At 35.2% G+C, this 17,164-nt stretch overlaps 1 protein-coding gene across 8 annotated transcripts in view; it reads left to right on the forward strand.

Annotated features, from left to right (window-relative positions):
- The window catches only part of LOC5567979 (sodium- and chloride-dependent GABA transporter ine), an 82,964-nt gene that overhangs the window by 12,247 nt on the left and 53,553 nt on the right, over positions 1-17,164 (forward strand). For 6 of the 8 annotated variants that reach the window (XM_021847377.1, XM_021847372.1, XM_021847373.1 and 3 more), the window contains one exon: positions 11,501-12,143. In XM_021847377.1, coding sequence (XP_021703069.1) covers positions 11,657-12,143 — 487 coding nt within the window. In that variant the 5' untranslated portion in view covers positions 11,501-11,656. Of the gene's footprint in view, positions 1-11,500; positions 12,148-17,164 lie in introns of those variants that run through there. The other 2 variants (XM_021847379.1, XM_021847378.1) reach the window with 2 other exon arrangements.

The raw sequence follows: 17,164 nt of genomic DNA on the forward strand, positions 1-17,164 counted from the left end.
ATATGAATAACCGTATTGCTGTTGGTATAAGACTCCTAATTAACCTTTTAGTCTCCATGTGGGGAAAGGGTTCATGTCCGCTCAACGATCAAGATCCCAGCAAATGTGGGATGGCAAAGTGTGTGACGTGGAAACGTTCAGTATCAACAGTTTCTCCAATTGTCAGTCATGTCAGCACTTTATCCTTTTCCTCGATGCAAACTTATTATATGGATATTCCAAAATTTTCTTCAGATTGCTTAGTTTTACTGGACCTCTTTCCCTACCCCTTGGAACAGGATCTAATCAATGAAAACAGTCATTATATAATAATTTGTGCAATTTGTGCTATAACTTGTGCAATGCTATCTAGTTTGAGACATATCATAGCATAGACTGACTGTACATGTCAATGCACAGTGGTCCAGGAATCAGTTTTACGCGGAAAGATGCATTTTGACCTTTAGAATGAAACATTAGACAAAAACGGTCTTCTACAAAGTTGTTTGTATTAGTTAAGCCCTTTGTTTGATGTTATTGAAAATTAGGGTGGACCACATTTTCATAGAAATTGTGTAACTAACTTTCTTATTTGTAGAAATTATATTATACATGCTTCAGCAAAGTTGTAGACCATTCAATGTCAAGCAACTTTGCCAAAAAAAGTTTTTTTGTATCTCTTAAATTGACCGATTTAGAGCTTTTTTTCCTACGGTGACATATGGTGGTCCGAACAAAACTGGTTTTCTGGCTCTAGAGTTTTCAATTCAAATTTCTCATCAAAGTAGTCTATGAAACACTTTTAGAACTTTGAAAAATGCGTAATTTGGTGAGTGAAGAAACTCGCTATCTCCTTCCGTTTAGGAGTTATTGTTGTTTTTCTCTCAAAAACATGCCTACTTTGATTGTGAATATCTCTGATTGGGGCAAACATAAAACATATCTTTTGACGGCATTCAAAAGACAAAATAAAATTGTATATTATATCAAAAAATTACAGATGTGGTATTTTTGTAACTCTAATAAAACGTCTTGAAAGTCAAATATTTTTTATCACAAAAACTTTCATAACTATAAAATCCTAGACATTATTTTCATAGGGTCCAAAAATTCTGGGGTAAATTCTTCAAAATATTGTAGGCTAGATTATTTTATAATTTCTGAAGGGATTCTTACAATATCCAGCAGGACGCTTAACATCAATTATCTATTTTTAAATTCCTTCAAAAAAAATTCGCTTCATTCACTGATTTTGTTAATCAAATCCATTTTCTGACTTTTGTCAAATTTCATGAGAATATTTGTGCAATTTAAAAAGTGGCCCGCCAAACGAAATTGTTTATGCGATTTGGCCCGCGGTTCAAAAAGGGTTGGAAGGGCCTGTCGGTACTAACTAGTGATTGTTATGTTCCGAAAAAGTAGACATCGGACATAAACCGGCGTCGATGGTTTCTGGCGTAGTGTGACGTTATCCGACCCGAGATGAACTCGTTTTCACACCACTTTCTGGATTGGACAGATGTAGCGCACGAATTCTGTATTAGATAGAACGTGTAGATGTTTTATTTGTCGTCTCTTGTTACTCATCCCGGACGGTAGTCGTTAAAAGATTCTCCACCCACGCCCCGGTTGGACAACTAACTCTCTTAACCATTAATATCTATTGGATGGTACTGTATGTATGGAAAGCGTGAGTATATCGCGTTTGTGTCATCTATCTGTCTGGATGGGATGTTGTGTTTACGGAATAAAAATTCAGCATGAATTTCACTACAGAAGAAACAACTGAAGAAATCTTGAATTTGATGGGTGATTTTGTCTCAAATGTAGATCGCCATCTCCTATAATAATACTTCGTGCCGGGGTATGAGCGATAAGGTATGGTATGGATAAGGTATGATACGGTTATTAACCGCTCGAATAATAGGATAAATAATCTAAATTGAGCACGCATAACGGTCTGCTCAAAATTTTCCAATACCCCACTCAGCTTCCTTGAAAGATCGAAATGTTCAAAGTAGCATGCTGCAGATTTTCGGACGTGACACTTGTTTGCACAATTGCTGCTTAAGAAATGAACGGAAATTATCTCTTTTCATGAATACGTTTTACCCATACACACCACATTTTTCAACGAGTGATGCAGAAAATATCTGGTGGTTTTACCAAGCAGCCTTTTAGTGTCACATCAGATAGTACATAAATTGTCTTTCAGCTGATTCAGACTCTTATCGACCGCACACTTTCAAAATTAATCATTTCCACTCTCGCTGTGTGTTTGAAAAATGTTTGAAAAAGGCCACCTACTACAAACACCATTTTCTGCGTGTCAAACGCATCACGCATTGGAGCATTCTATCGATAACTCCTCCACGCAGCCCAGAAGCTTGTAAGTAAGCGCTACGTCACAACACGCCACTTGTTGTGTCTTTTTCGCGTTGTTTTTTGTTTGTCTAAAATTAGCCGGTCTCTCAGACCGGTTGACCACTTCTCGTCACCAGCGCGTAACTAACGGGTGTACAGATAATAACGTATTACCTAGACCCTGACCGATGCTGAGACGTTGCTGGTTGTAAAATCTCTGGCTTTGGACGTCGCGACGCGTCGAATTCTTTTGTTCCTCCTTTTTGGATGATGTTCTTTGCAATATCATTAACCATCATCCGTATCCATTACACATTGGCGAAAGTGAAAAATTTGGCAGGCATTGATGGAGACGCATAGTGCTTTGTGTGTTTGATCTACTACGCAAGGAAAGAAAAAGAAACGAAGAAAAAGGGGGGGTAATTATTATCAACTCGGCGGAGACGTGTCGCAGACCCATCTATTATGGCCGTTGTGTACGTATAGACAATTTTTTTATCAGCTTCTAGTCAGCTACTCTGCAGACAATTCGTGGAGTTTGCGTGCTTTTTAAAATTTTCAAGACAAACACGAGAATGAGAAAATACGTTTATTTTTATTGATTCGTCCATCCGTCTTGGCTTTCTGTCTGCAATTATGCTTGTCGGGTGTTCTCTAAAAGTAAAAAACGTATGTTTAGTAAAAAATCTATGAATTGATATTAAAACTGTATAGAGTGCAACACTCGTTTTGTATATTGTGTATTGACACCCCAAAAAGCTTAGAATCACCAGAAGGTGCAAGTTGCTGTTGTATTGATTCTTAATTTCGAAGGGTGTTGCAATATTTAAAACGAAAGTTGCTGTATTCGATTACACGATTCCATACATTTAAGGTGAAGATGAATCGAAGCTAAAGTACAAATTTTCAAGAGCACGGATCTGGAGAACCGAACATCCGTTCAAGCTGAAAACTTAAACGATTGGTCACTAGCTGGTGGTGACCAATCGATTTGGTTTTCAGCTTAAACGGATTTTTGGTTCTCCAGATCCGTGCTCTTGGAAATTTGAACTTTGGCTTCGATTCATCTTCACCTTAACGTCCTTCTCAAAAGTATGGTTAGATTATACACTTGATCACTCGAACGCAGTAGCATCCGTAAACACGACAGATTATCCTTCCTTGCTTGACCGCGCTGGTGAGAGCAACACACAACAAGTATCGAAATAATTTATTCAACCGTACAAAAAAAATGCTATTTTGCAAGATTTTCCGACGACTGCTTCGTTATGGTCTTACTATTTAATTCATGATTTTTTTTAACGCATATAGGGTGTCCCAGAAAGTATGGGCACGACTTTGATAATGAGAATCATAGTACTTTTCCAAACAATCAAATATTTTTATATTTTTGTATTATTCTATAGGCTATTTCAACCAGCATATGTGATAAATTTGTTTGATTTAATAATCGTTTGCATTGGAAATTTACATTTTTTCGCCGTGGTGAATTCAAGTACATTGTATCAAAGATGTTTCACATAAATTTTTGTTTGAAATTTTATTTGGCTTTGTTGGAGAACACTTGAAAAAATAGTAAAATTCGAAAAATATCATATTTTTCTCTCCACATAAGACGGCATCACGAAGTTATAACTCTTCAGGTATTTTAAATAGTAATAAAAATAAAACATTTCTGTTCAACGAAAGGTTTATCCCTATTCTCTTGGAACTTAAATTTTTGATTTATTCATACTTTTACGTAAATATAAGGATTTGTTTTTGAACCATTACGGCTGGAATCAGATTTTTAGTTCGAATACAAATTTTACATGCTTAAGTTTAAAATTTCAATTTGAATAAGTGATAGTCCGATCAATTATCATATCGTCGCTGATAAATATATTTTTTCAGATTTTTATTAAATGCACTTTCTGACATATAACCAATTTTGTGAAACAAAATCGCTAAAAAATATCGCGATTTGTGCAAGACTGATAAGAGATGCTTCAATGAAATGTTACGTAATTAACACTTTAATAATTAAATTATTTATTTAAAAATCACAATCTACTCTTGTTGGGTACAATATTCAAATGTGTATAAATCAGATTTTTACCATCACTAACCTCGAAATGGCAGTATGGTGAAGTCGTGCCCATACTTTCTGGGACACCCTATAATCTTCTATTATCTACAACTGTTTTACGTAAATTCACTAATTATTTACGTAAGGGGTTATGGGGGGAGGAGGGGTGTAAGATTTTTTAAGCATTATACAAATTATTTTTAATGTTCATACCAAAAATCTTACCCTCTTCCCTGGTAGAAAATCCATAAAATTACATTACGTAATTAATTAATGGTCCCTAAACAAACACATATTCATACATTTGAGGGCATCAGTTATAAGAATTCTTTTCCTTGTCTCAAATTTTGTTTCCATTCCTCGTATTTTTTATGCTTTGAGACTCAAACATGTAAACATTGGAAGGAGTTAAAAGCACTCTTTTGCTTAAAGTGAAAACAAAGTTTTGAACTTTTTATTTCCGTACAAAGTGTGTAATTACGCAAGCCAGCTATGAATAGCCCGTTTTTTCTAAAGGCCGAAAAAATCACATAAAATGCTGTTTGAAAGTTAAGTGTACTATACAACACAGTTGCATTTGTCATATAGGTACTTCTCTTGAAACTGACTTGTTTTTGAAAATTGTAGACATAATGACAAGGAATGTATTAGGCATGAACAATATTGTTATTTTTACTAACAAGTGTACTGTGCATCAGTCGTAATTATAGTGTCATTTTCAAATTTCATAAAACGTTGCGGCACTTTTAACGTTTGGTGTTGTCTTGACATGGAATAATTATTGCTAGGAAACATAAGTTTTGAGTATGAAAATTAAATTGGTCTAAATCAACCCCTTTTTTTATATCCGGAGTAAGTGGAACCAGTATCATCGTGCCACTTGATATATAGGGTTTCAATGCTAGTAATGGACCCCTTAGTAGCTGAAATTCATTCTAGACGCTTTTCCGCAATGATATCTCAGACGCATATACGTTTTGTGGAGTCTAACAACAAATTCAATGTCTTTACTTCATAGTACGTCTATGAAACATACAAAATCATTCGATTTTTCCAGCGAAATATGCATTTGAAAAACTGTTGTCCGAATGCCTATTATGGACCCTCCCGAGGTCCATAATAGGATTGTTTACAAATTTGACGTTGCGTATTATGGACCCTCCATTTGATTCCCATGTACACCCGATTCTGTTTTTGCACGGATTTTTTTTACACGGCCGTGCAAAAAAAGTTTCCATACAAATTTTTTTCGCCAAAATCTTATTTTTGCATGAAACGTCGAGAAATGGTGTTACTTTTTTTGCACGGTTTTTGAAATTTTGAATTGAAAATTTTTTTTGCACGGTACGCATGCACGGTATTTATGCGACTCAAACCAAATATTTTGCCTGAAACTGCTGACTAACAATGTAATCGAAGTTCCCCCGGTGGATTTTCATAGGAATAAAGTTGCTTTAAGTGTTAATTTTATGTTCTTCTTTAGGGGGTCCATAATAACCGGCATCGACTCCCTAGATGCGGAAAATGGCAAATTTGACAAAGCATGATCTTAGCTAATAACTCATAAGAACACTAAGCTGAGCTAAGAAGCAGACTCTGTTCTTGGGGGGCGTAACCAGTTATCTTTTTTATCATCCTGTTGAGATATGTGACCTTGAAATATTCGATGCCCACTTTTAGCAGTTCCTTGGGGACCCAAATAGACGTGACGGTAAACGCGCAACTATACCAAGCTGTAGGCTGCGAATTCAGATCTCACAGAAGGATTTTGCTTGACCTCTCGGCATAGAGTATCTCCGTACTTGCCACAGCTCTCAACAAAAAACTGTAAAAGTGCTAAAAAACACTTACCTGAGAAGTATTTTTTTCTAGTTGGGATGTAATGGTAGAAAGAAGAAAAAGCAGCGCTTCCTACAAAGCAAGCAAGAAAAATATCAATCGACGTAATTTTTGAGTACGATCGGACGAAACTGAATTTGAACACACCAATTTTACAACAATATTCCGCATAAAACGTAATCGGATTTGAACGACGAGAGTGCAAAGAAACTCTAATCGAGTAACAACACAAAACTTGTACCATAATGAACATGTTTCACTCAACATGATGACTGGGTTCAAAATCCGATCAAACTTCTACATTTTTGTCTGTTGACTATTTCCCAAACCGGTTCTATCGATTGCTACACCCCGGATTATCGGACCAGTGGAATACAAAAGAGTTGTAACAGATTTGGTTACTCAGCTAGTGGGTTTTTCTAACAAAATATATTATAATTTTTATGGTTTGGTAGTCAAAATAAAAAATAAAATACAATTTACTGTACACTAAACAAGACATGTTATAATTAAAACAAAAATGTAACTCATTATGTTTCAAATCAAACAAAACAATAACTCATTTCGTCATTCACCATTATTTGTAACAAAACTTTAAATAATTGTGCTACAATTTTGTTGTAATCCACTCGTCGGGTACAATTGTCGCCGACTGGTTTTGTACGTTTAAGATTTAATTGTACACCATACTTGGGGCGGGACTGACGTGCAGCTGAAAGTAATATTACACTTTATTACTGTGTAGTGGAAAATTTTTGAACTAATCAGACATGTAATACATAAGTTCTTATATTAATTAACATCTTTGTCAATAACATTTTAAAAATTCAATATCTTGAGATATCCTAGTGTTTAGTTAACCTTTGCATCCCTGACCTATTTTAACAATCAAATTTGTGTGATCTTTCGGTTGTAATTTCTATAATTTTCAGCCGATTTCAATAACAAAATATACAAAACATCCGTATAAATCCGGAACCGATCGTCAAACTGGAGTTCCCAGTACAGGTCACGAAGCTTGAACGATTCTACCCCGTTACTCCGAATGCCATTACCTCGAATTCCAAAATCATGGGGAAATATCATCAATGTCATCATGTCAAGATAATTGTAAAATCGGGGTGCTGGCATTCGGGGAAATGGAATTCGGGCTAATGGGGTAGAATCCTTGAAGATTGATGAGTCGAATGATAGGGTTTGCAATCACCGAATTGGTGTCCTATTCCAGGGTCCCTGGATCAGGTTCCAGAACATCCCGGAAGTACTTGTAAATGTTACAATATATTACTCAATATGCATCATATTGTACTCCCGAAGAAAAATCTTGAAGATTAACCCCTCTACCGGCAGCTTCATTTTTCACCGCTGAAAAAATATTAAAATCGCGATAACTTTTTTGTTTCTTGATATTTTTGCTCCATTTTTTCGCAAGTCCTCAAAAAACTCTTCTAGTTTAAGAATATGTGTCGGTATTGATAATTGGTCATCTGGATCCGGAGATATTCCAAAATTCCTTGGGGAACCGACGCGTAGCCATAACCCACGTAAATATCTCAGGCTACCGAATTTTTATCGTATTCGGATATTAATTCCAAGGAATGATACATTAATGAGAGTATGTTGTGAAAAAATGACGCAATTTGATGCAGCCGTCTTTGAGTAATGAGCGTTTATGTTTCGGGTACCACGCTGGACAAATAAACCCCTTGAAAACTTCAAAAAACCTCATATCGTAATTTTCAAATTTTTCCAAGAATACTGAACCGATTTATATGATTTTTTCAGAGTAGCTCCTTATTACTTGGCTTTTTATAGTACACATTTTATTTTTTTGATAGATTGACCAAAAATAAAATGGCCGCCAAAGACATTTTATATGGATAATGTCGGTCCCCCAAGGAATATCTGAATATCTTCAAAACTAGGTAACCAATGAGTAATATCGACACAGAGTCTTAAACTAGAAGAGTTTTTTGAGATCTTGTGAAAAAATGGTGCAAAAATATCGAGAAACAAAAAAGTTATAGCGATTTGAATATTATTTTAGCGGTAAAAATTGAAGCTGCCGGTAGAGGGGTTAATGTGTTGGATGATATGGTTTGCAATCATCGGAAAAAGGATATCTTTCAGGGTCCCGGAATCAGCTCTAGGACATTCCGGAAGTACTTCTAGATGGCCCTAAGTTACATACAATTACTCAATATGCATTGTACAGTCAACTCGCCCTTACTCGATATTGAAGGGACCATCGAGTTAGCGAGGTATCGAGTTACAGAACGCAAAACCAATGCAACTGCAATCCAAGGGACCATCGAGTTAGCCATGAAAACCAACTTTGACTATGGTTCTCTAACTCGATATCGAAATACGGAATATCGAGTAAGGGAGAGTTAACTATATTATACTTCTGCTGTAAAATCTTCAAGATAGATGTGTCGCATGATATGGGTTGTGCTGATCGAATTTAGGTCCCCATCTGATGCCCCAGGAACCGGTTCCAGAGAATCCAGAACTGGCCAGAATGATTTCAAATGAGTTGAAAGAGTCGGAATATACTAATGGTTTATGATTCCGTTACAAACACTATAGATTTATTTGATCTGTGCAAAATATTTAAGGAAATTTCTCAATTGACCTTCGGGCAGACCCCACGGAACATACGTATAAGTCCGGAAACGACTGTCCGAGGGCAGGTCAAGAAGCTTGAATAGTGTTTTGGTGCAGTGTCAAAATTTTATTGAAATCGGTTGAAAATTATGGAAATTAGAGCTTAATGATCAATGAAAATAGGTCAGGGACGCAAAGGTTAATACTTAAAATGCGACTTACATAACAACTTCAGGATTATACCTGAAGACCTTAGGTGATATTCATCAGCTAAAATTTTACCTTCTTCGAGCTTTGCCAAAGGCTTTACTGCCCATAAAAGCATAACTGTCCCATATTGATTTTCGAACCAACACCTTTTTTCATCGCAACATTCATGTTTTAATATACACTTCACTAGGCATATGGAAATGTATACACTTTGTTTGAAACTGTTGTGGAAAAATATGAAGTTGGTGCAGCCCCATATTGAAAAATAAAGGCATAACAGTCTCTATATGAATTTTGGAGCTCAGTAGCAACTGCAAAACTGGAATTATGTTCAAGTTTCTATTTTTTACTGATCAATATCAACAAAATGAGTATTCTGTGGGGTGAATCCAAAAGAATATGGCATTCAAATTTTTTTAGAAAATTATAAACATTTGTATGAGAATGCAAACTTCAAACTTTGAGAGCTATTTCCTCAATGCCTACTAATTCAATATGGGACAGTTATGCCTTTATGGGCAGTTTACTCCTTTTTACTCTCTCGAATTTTGCCAAAGGCACAACCAAAAGATAAATCAAGTTCATGACATATTGAACTATTCTTCCTTTCGGAAAAAGTCAGAAATGATTTGTCCTTCATTAAACACGGCTTTATGAACTACTTCAGGGATTCTCACAGAAATTGTTTCACTAAGCACTTCTAATTTTCTTAGAGGTCCTTAGTCATTTCTCCTGGATTTTTCAGCAATCCTTCATAATATTTTAGCATGAATTTCTCCGAGAATTTCAATGCAATTTCTCTAAAAGGTTCAGAAAGAATTTTTATAAAGATTCCATCAAAACTAAAGACTTTATGAGTACTCCATTAATGACATATCTAGAAATTTCTTCGAATGTTTTTCTGTTTAAGAAATTCTTTCTAACATTCTCTGTTGTAATCTTCCAGGAAGATTTCCATCTTAAGATGTCTATAATAATTCCTCAATATATTTCTTTAGATATTGCCTCTGGAATTTGCCTCAAATAACTCAATGAATCCGTCTTAGAACCACTCTACATTATTTTCTTGGTTTCTTGATAATGGCGATCAAATACTCATCATAAAATTTGTCTAGAAATATGAAAAATATATTTAGTTGTATCCAGAATTTCTTCTCTTTTTCATGCTGTAATTTTTTTTTACTATTTATGTTATCTGGATTTTTTACAGCCATTTTTGAAATTGCTGCAAGAAATTATTCTGAGAGTCCTCTCAAAACAACTCTCGAGTTAATCAAATTATTTTGAAAAAGAATCCAATATGAAATTCGGATATTTATTAAAAAACAATGTCTCAAAGGTTTCCTACGAAAGGAATCTTTTGTACGTAAATAATACGTCTTTATTTCTTGAATAATTTTACCAAAGTTTAACCAAAATTTGTTCTTCAGGAATAAATGCAGTGATTTTTCTAGGAAAATTTTTGAAATATTTTGCTAAGTGCAGATTACAAAATATCACAAGTATTTCATCTTCTGATTGCTTCAAGTACTACTAAAAGAGTTTATTCGTGATTATCTTCAAGAATGCATTTAAAAAAATACTGAATAAAATATTTCATCTCAGATTCCATAATTATACAAGGAACTATTGCAATAATTCCATACAAATTTTTAGCGGAAATTCTACCAGTATTAATTCTAGGACTTTTTTGGAATTTCCCCCGATTTTCTTGTTGATTTCCCCGCAGTGCAGTAGACACATCATCAGACATTCATCTCGAAATTTCTGCAGGGACTACTGCAAGGGCTCAGTTTTATTATAATTCCTCAAAGGATACTTTCATAATGCATTCATTGTTTCGCCAGGAAATCATCCAAAAAATTATTTAAAAACTGTTTCAAAATACTTCGTTTTTGTTTTAACTCATCTTGGAAGTTCTTTAAGCATTTTTAGGAACTTTTCAATGTGAATCCCTTCATGCTAAGCTTCCATTACACTACATTGTTTTGGTAAGCCTATGAACTGAACTTTGGTATAGTTTATTCCGGAAAATTTCCTATAAATCCTATACTATGCCAAATATGCGCTTCAAAGTCATATTGATTTTCATTAAAATTCAAATTTCTTGACTATTGAATTGGATTTATATGCCTAATTTTACAAAAGAATCCAAATATTGCAAAAAACACAGGTATTCCACTAAACTGCTCGAAGATTTATTATCAAATATTGCTGTTATAATATAAACTGTCGTAGTTCCCTGAAAGAAAAATGTGCGTTGGGATGGTTAAAAAAATCGTTTTCCTCTACACCGCTCATTCGATTCTACATCAAATTCTGAGTCTCTTTCCAAAATTGGAGGGTACATGATGTACAAATTTCCTAAAGTTCATGTCATGAAATCTGTTTCACTTTTTAGCTTATTTTTCTCTTTCTCTTATTTTATTGCAGATGATCACATTAGATTTGCACTGTTGACAGCCAGGCCCTCCGAAAATGACTACAACCCGTCAATCGGATACCTGAGAGAGCACCTGTTTTTCCGTTACCGAATTCTGTGATATAGTACACTTTTAGCAGTGGACGAAGTCGCGCTCACGGAGCACGATGGACCACCCACAAGACCAGCAGAATCAGCTGGAAACGCATTCGCTCAATCCGGTTCCGAACCGGCGGGCGATTAGCGATCTGCATTTCAATGCAATCAACACCAACTACAACAAGAACCAGAACAAATTGAACAACAATAACGTAGTGGTACAAAACGATGATTCCAAAGTGTTGCTACTGCCATCAAATCATCGTAAATTCATCATCGTTCCATCGCAGCCGGGAAGTGCCATTAGCAGTAGTGCCGGAACGTCTTCTCCGCCCCCGCAATCTACACCGGCATCGCCTTCGCATCCGACTAGTAGCAGTAACAATAACAATAATAATAATAGTAACACCTGTAGCCATAATAGTCCGCATGTAGCCAAGTTCGAAATCGGGGAGAGTTCCTCGAGCGGTCCCAGCTCGATGCTCAATCCAGCGTTCCCGCTAGGACCCAGTTCCAAACCAAAACAATTCCACAGTTTGAGATCGGTACGTTCTGGTAGGTAAATATTGGAAGACGATTTTCGCACTGCCGCACAGTGTTTCCTGAGCCATGAATTCGTGATAGAAAATGTTTTACGCCCGAAAAGTTGGTTTGATGTATTTCAGTGAAGTTTTTCGTGTTGTAAAGACCTTTTTAAAGAAAGTATAATTTTTGTGATGAATCCTCCTAGAAATGAGATAGATTTTCACTTTTTTACAGAAGTGAAAAGGCAATAATGGTGTCTTCAGCAAAATTGTAGATAATTTGATTAGGGGGAGATATCCTATAGTACCGGACACCTAACAAGGGAAGGTCACGATGGCGTTACACGGGGTTTCCAACTGTACTATTTTTGTTAGATTCCACATGTCAAAATATGAAAAACCCCAAAGCCTTTCAGGTGATGGATCAGTGGTGAAGTCAGGAGGGCCTTCTCTTGTAAGCCACTAAATTCATAATTCAAAAAATATTGGTTTTATGTGATCTTGTTACCCATTTATGACAAATTTTATCATTTTTGTAACGTACAAAAATAAATTTGCATATATTAATATGAATTTTGGCTTTAAATTTTTATGATGAATTTTCTAATGAATTTATTCTAGTACCAAACTGGCCAAACATAAAAGGTAACCCCCAATACCGGACACAATATGTAAATGGCTTGATTTCTGTAAATTGCGATCATCGAATGTTTTACTCCATGAAAAGTATTTCAATACCAATTCAACGCATTTAAAACACTTACAAGAAAAATTTGAGTTTTACTTAGTTTGCAAGATGTCCATCAAAAACCTCTTTCATATATGAGGAAAAATAACACAGTTTACGATGTTGATCTGAATGTTCATTCTTTTTATTTGCATGTTCGATACCATAATCGAAGGAATCCATGAAAAATGAATGCATTTTGAGACACTGATGCAAAAATTACAAAGATATCATATACAAAATTAAGCTGACCGGAACTGGGAGACAGAAGGTGTTTGATCAAAATTTTAGTTTGTCCACTTTTAGTCGAATATGGTACAGAATACATTCTTACTTTCAAATTATGATTGTTGTCAATCATGCTCGCGTGATTCAAACTATTTTGCCATTTTTAGTAATTAATTAGGCTCAAATTTATGGCGATACGTCAATTTTTTAACGATTTTCAAACATTTCTACTTTTTTTTAAAAAGGCGTGCATATTTCAAGGATGTGTTATTCTACGCAAACATTACTCTCCATAATAGCTGTCTTTTCTTCTAATACACCATCTTGATTGAATCATGATTTCTTAATTTTTCGGCATTGTCCTTTTATAGGATGGATCTTTTAACTCAATTCAAAACATCAATCAGCATGATTTAAAGAGTTCTAACTTTGGATTGGCTCTAGCACTAGACTTTGAAGTGAAAAGTCCTTTATTTTAAACATCATGTCTTTTGTATGAAAGCAATCATTGACAGCTAGCTGTAGAAATTGATTGAAATTAATTCAACCACTTCTAACAGATGCAATTTGGTGTCGAGGTAAGATACAGGAATTGCACCTCGAAGATTGAAGGTTCAAGTCTGAGTCATGCGGAAACGTTTATATTGCCTTTTTTAAATTTCAAATCAAAACATGCAACGTTGAATTCAAGGGATGTTTCATTGGTATTGCCAAAATTGAACAGTAGTGCAAATCCAAGTGCAGAATTATTGATATCTATCAAGGTGCTTATTTTTTACCCTGTATGTTTCCCAATTGATTTTTCATGTTATTCAACGAAACTTGTGTTGGTTACACGTAAATTATGATACACGCAGGGTGTTGTTATGGGAAATCAACATATATTTTGCGCTAAATCCTTGCCGACCATAATTTTATTCGCGCCAAATGACATCCAATCTGCGTAATAGTAAAAAAAAAGTTTCACAGTCGTACTATTTTTAATCTATCTGCAAAATTTTAACTAAAAACATTTACGAACTCGCCAATGGCTACTTAAATAAACTAACTAAAAAAATTGATCGTCATGAAAACATTGAATCATTGACTCATAACTTCTTTGCTTTTAAGTATTTGTGCATCATTTTTTGCAGCGGGAAAGCATCTAAAAAGGGAACTTTAGACCTCATGCATCAGACCAAACATGAACTCAAAGTAGACCAAACTGAAACCAGCAAAACGAGATTTACCAGGAATCAAGAAATACTTCTGAAGTTTCAGTGAGGACTCCTCCGAGAATCTGACTAAAATTTCCCATAGAAGATTCATCTTAATATTACTAAAGATATTACTGATGTATTTTTTATAATTTTCTCCAGTAGTTTCTTCAAATATAAGTTCAGGCATTTTCTTAGTTTCCTTTAAGGCTAAGTAGCCCGTCACTCGTTTTGGTAGCCATATGTACATCACAGCTCGCAATTTCAAAGCAATATAAATTCGACACCATAGTTCATATTAGGCCGGAAAAGTATCCCTATTTGCGTTTACATGCAGAAGGTATGCTGATACTTTTTAAACTACATCAGTACAATACCAACAGATTTTCAATAATTAGATATTGTGACATGATTTCGCAACAATCATCAACGACGCTTACAATTTCAATGACGGCCTACTTCGCCTTAAGTTTTCATCCATTTATTCTTTTACGGATTTCCCAAGGAATTCCTTCAAAATTGTTGTTTAGAATTTTTCAAGAGAGTCTTAATGTTTTACAACGATTTTATTTAATTCTGCCCGACGTTTCGGCCACGGATTTTGGCCTTTTTCAACGGTAAAATTGTCTATCGTTTTGTCCTGGTTGAAATCAAAATGAAACAACCGTTAGTAGTAAGTGCAAGTTTAGACTGTGACCAAAATCAAATGAAGTTACTTTTCAGACAAATAGTACAAAAAAGCAATGACTACAAAATCTGACAGAAGAAACGACGATTTCAACCAGGACAAAACGATAGACAATTTTACCCTTGAAAAAGGCCAAAATCCGTGGCCGAAACGTCGGGCAGAATTAAATAAAATCGTTGTAAAACATTAAGACTGAGATAGCCGAATAAATTAGCATCTAATGATGTTTTAAGAGATTTCAACACACATTTCTCAAGAAGGTTTTCTTCGAATTTCTTTATTAATCAATCCGGTGATTTTTGATATCTCCAAAAATTACCCTAGCGATTCTTTCAGATGTTTAGCATGGTATTTATAGGTCAATTTTCCAGTATTTTCTCTAATTGTTTACAATTCATGCGTGTATCTTCCACAGATTCCAAAGAAGTCCTCATAGAATCTATCAATAAAATATTCCAAAGAACTGCCAACGTTTGTTTTCTTTGTAATTGTTAGAATAATTCATAAAAAAGGAAAATATTTCTGAACGTAGGGAACCAGTGTACCAGTTATAGTGGTTCCCTATTTGGTAATATGTGTTTTCTCGAAAACTTTTACATTTTGAATATTTTTGAATGTTTCAACATCAAGATTTATTTGATATCAAACTACTAAAACACAAGAAATGATTACAAATTTTAAAATAATCAAATTATCATGTATGGCAAAATAGAGAACCATTATGTCCATAACTGGTACACCTACCCTATTTGTGAAAAAATCTCTGATGAATTTTCTGGAGAAAAGCTAAGTTAAGTGTGTCTGCTAGAAATGTAATATCCTTTAGAAAGCCTTTGAAAATTGCCAGATACAGTCGTTTCTCCTTCGGGTACTGCCTTCGGCAAAGTTTCAGTACTTATTACGATCTGAAGGTGTTGAGGATCATCTCAACCTTGAGGGATAATAATGTAACTTTTATAACATATGACGTCTTTAGATCCTGAGGATTTGGAAGGTTGGTATCTTCGACAAAGTTGTTCAGTAGTTCAAGCACTGACATGCGGTGATCATTGAGACGCGGATTTCTGCCACTAGGCAGCGCTACAGCGGGGATTCGCTGTTGGAACACGACTGCCTTCCATCTAGCGAATCCGACCCGTTAATTGGAACGACTGACAGCTGGTGAAAATGCTCCACACTAACGCATCTGGAGAGTAAATCGTCACGAAACGCACATATACATACGCATTTGTTCTCTATATGGAGAATAGGCCTATTCAAATGACGTCTCAAATCAGCTGATCGGGAAGCACTTTGACATTTCTTCTATGAAAATGACAGGCCCGTGTTAGCACCGGTCGTCCACCGATGTAAACAAATGCATAGACAGATCTGTCACATAAAAAGGCCTATTCAATGCGACGGTACTCAGACGTCAAAGTCAGTTTGACATTTTATGTTGACATTTGAGTGCTTTTTAGTTGGAATATTTTCCAACCAGCGAACATCCAACCATTGAGTCATTCCATGTAGCGGACCCCCAACGAGCGAATCCCCACTGTAGTATGCATGAAGCTTTTGTTTTGAATGTATACATATGGTATCTCTAGATCATGACCACTTAGAAAGATGGCGTCTTCCGCAAAGTTATACAGCAGCACAAGGACTATCATCGCTCTAGCTAAGAGATTTCTGAGATAACCGCAAAACAAAAGAATCATACTTACTAGCGCCTCCTAGTGATAAAATCTCGAATCTTTTAGCGGCAATAATGATAGCCCTTGAGCTACTGAATAGTTTTGGCCTTGGTCAGTAGAGACGCCTTTTCTAACTCACATAGACCTTGAGAGATGAGAATGTAACTTTTATAATATATAATATCTCTAGATTCAGAGGATTTGGAAGATTGGTGTCTTCGACAAAGTTGTTCAGTAGCTTAAGAAGTTCTGTAACATTTCCTTATAGAAAATGTTCAATGAATCCATTTACATTTATAGAGAAATCTGATAAATTTCCTGGGGAATTTCTCGATCCATTTGGAGGAAAATCCATAATCAAATTATTGGTGAAATTCCTGTAAAAAAAGAACTCGTGGAGAAATTGTTGTATGATTTCCGGAAAAATCCATAAAAGAATTCTTCTAAAGGATATTTTTAAAGGAATCTTTGAAAGATTTCTTAAAATAACTGGAGAAATCTCTAAGAGATTTTTTTGAAAATTCACCGGTAGTAATC

The sequence above is a fragment of the Aedes aegypti genome, chromosome 2 (genome assembly GCF_002204515.2).
Source record: "Aedes aegypti strain LVP_AGWG chromosome 2, AaegL5.0 Primary Assembly, whole genome shotgun sequence".
Classification (NCBI taxonomy): domain Eukaryota; kingdom Metazoa; phylum Arthropoda; class Insecta; order Diptera; family Culicidae; genus Aedes; species Aedes aegypti.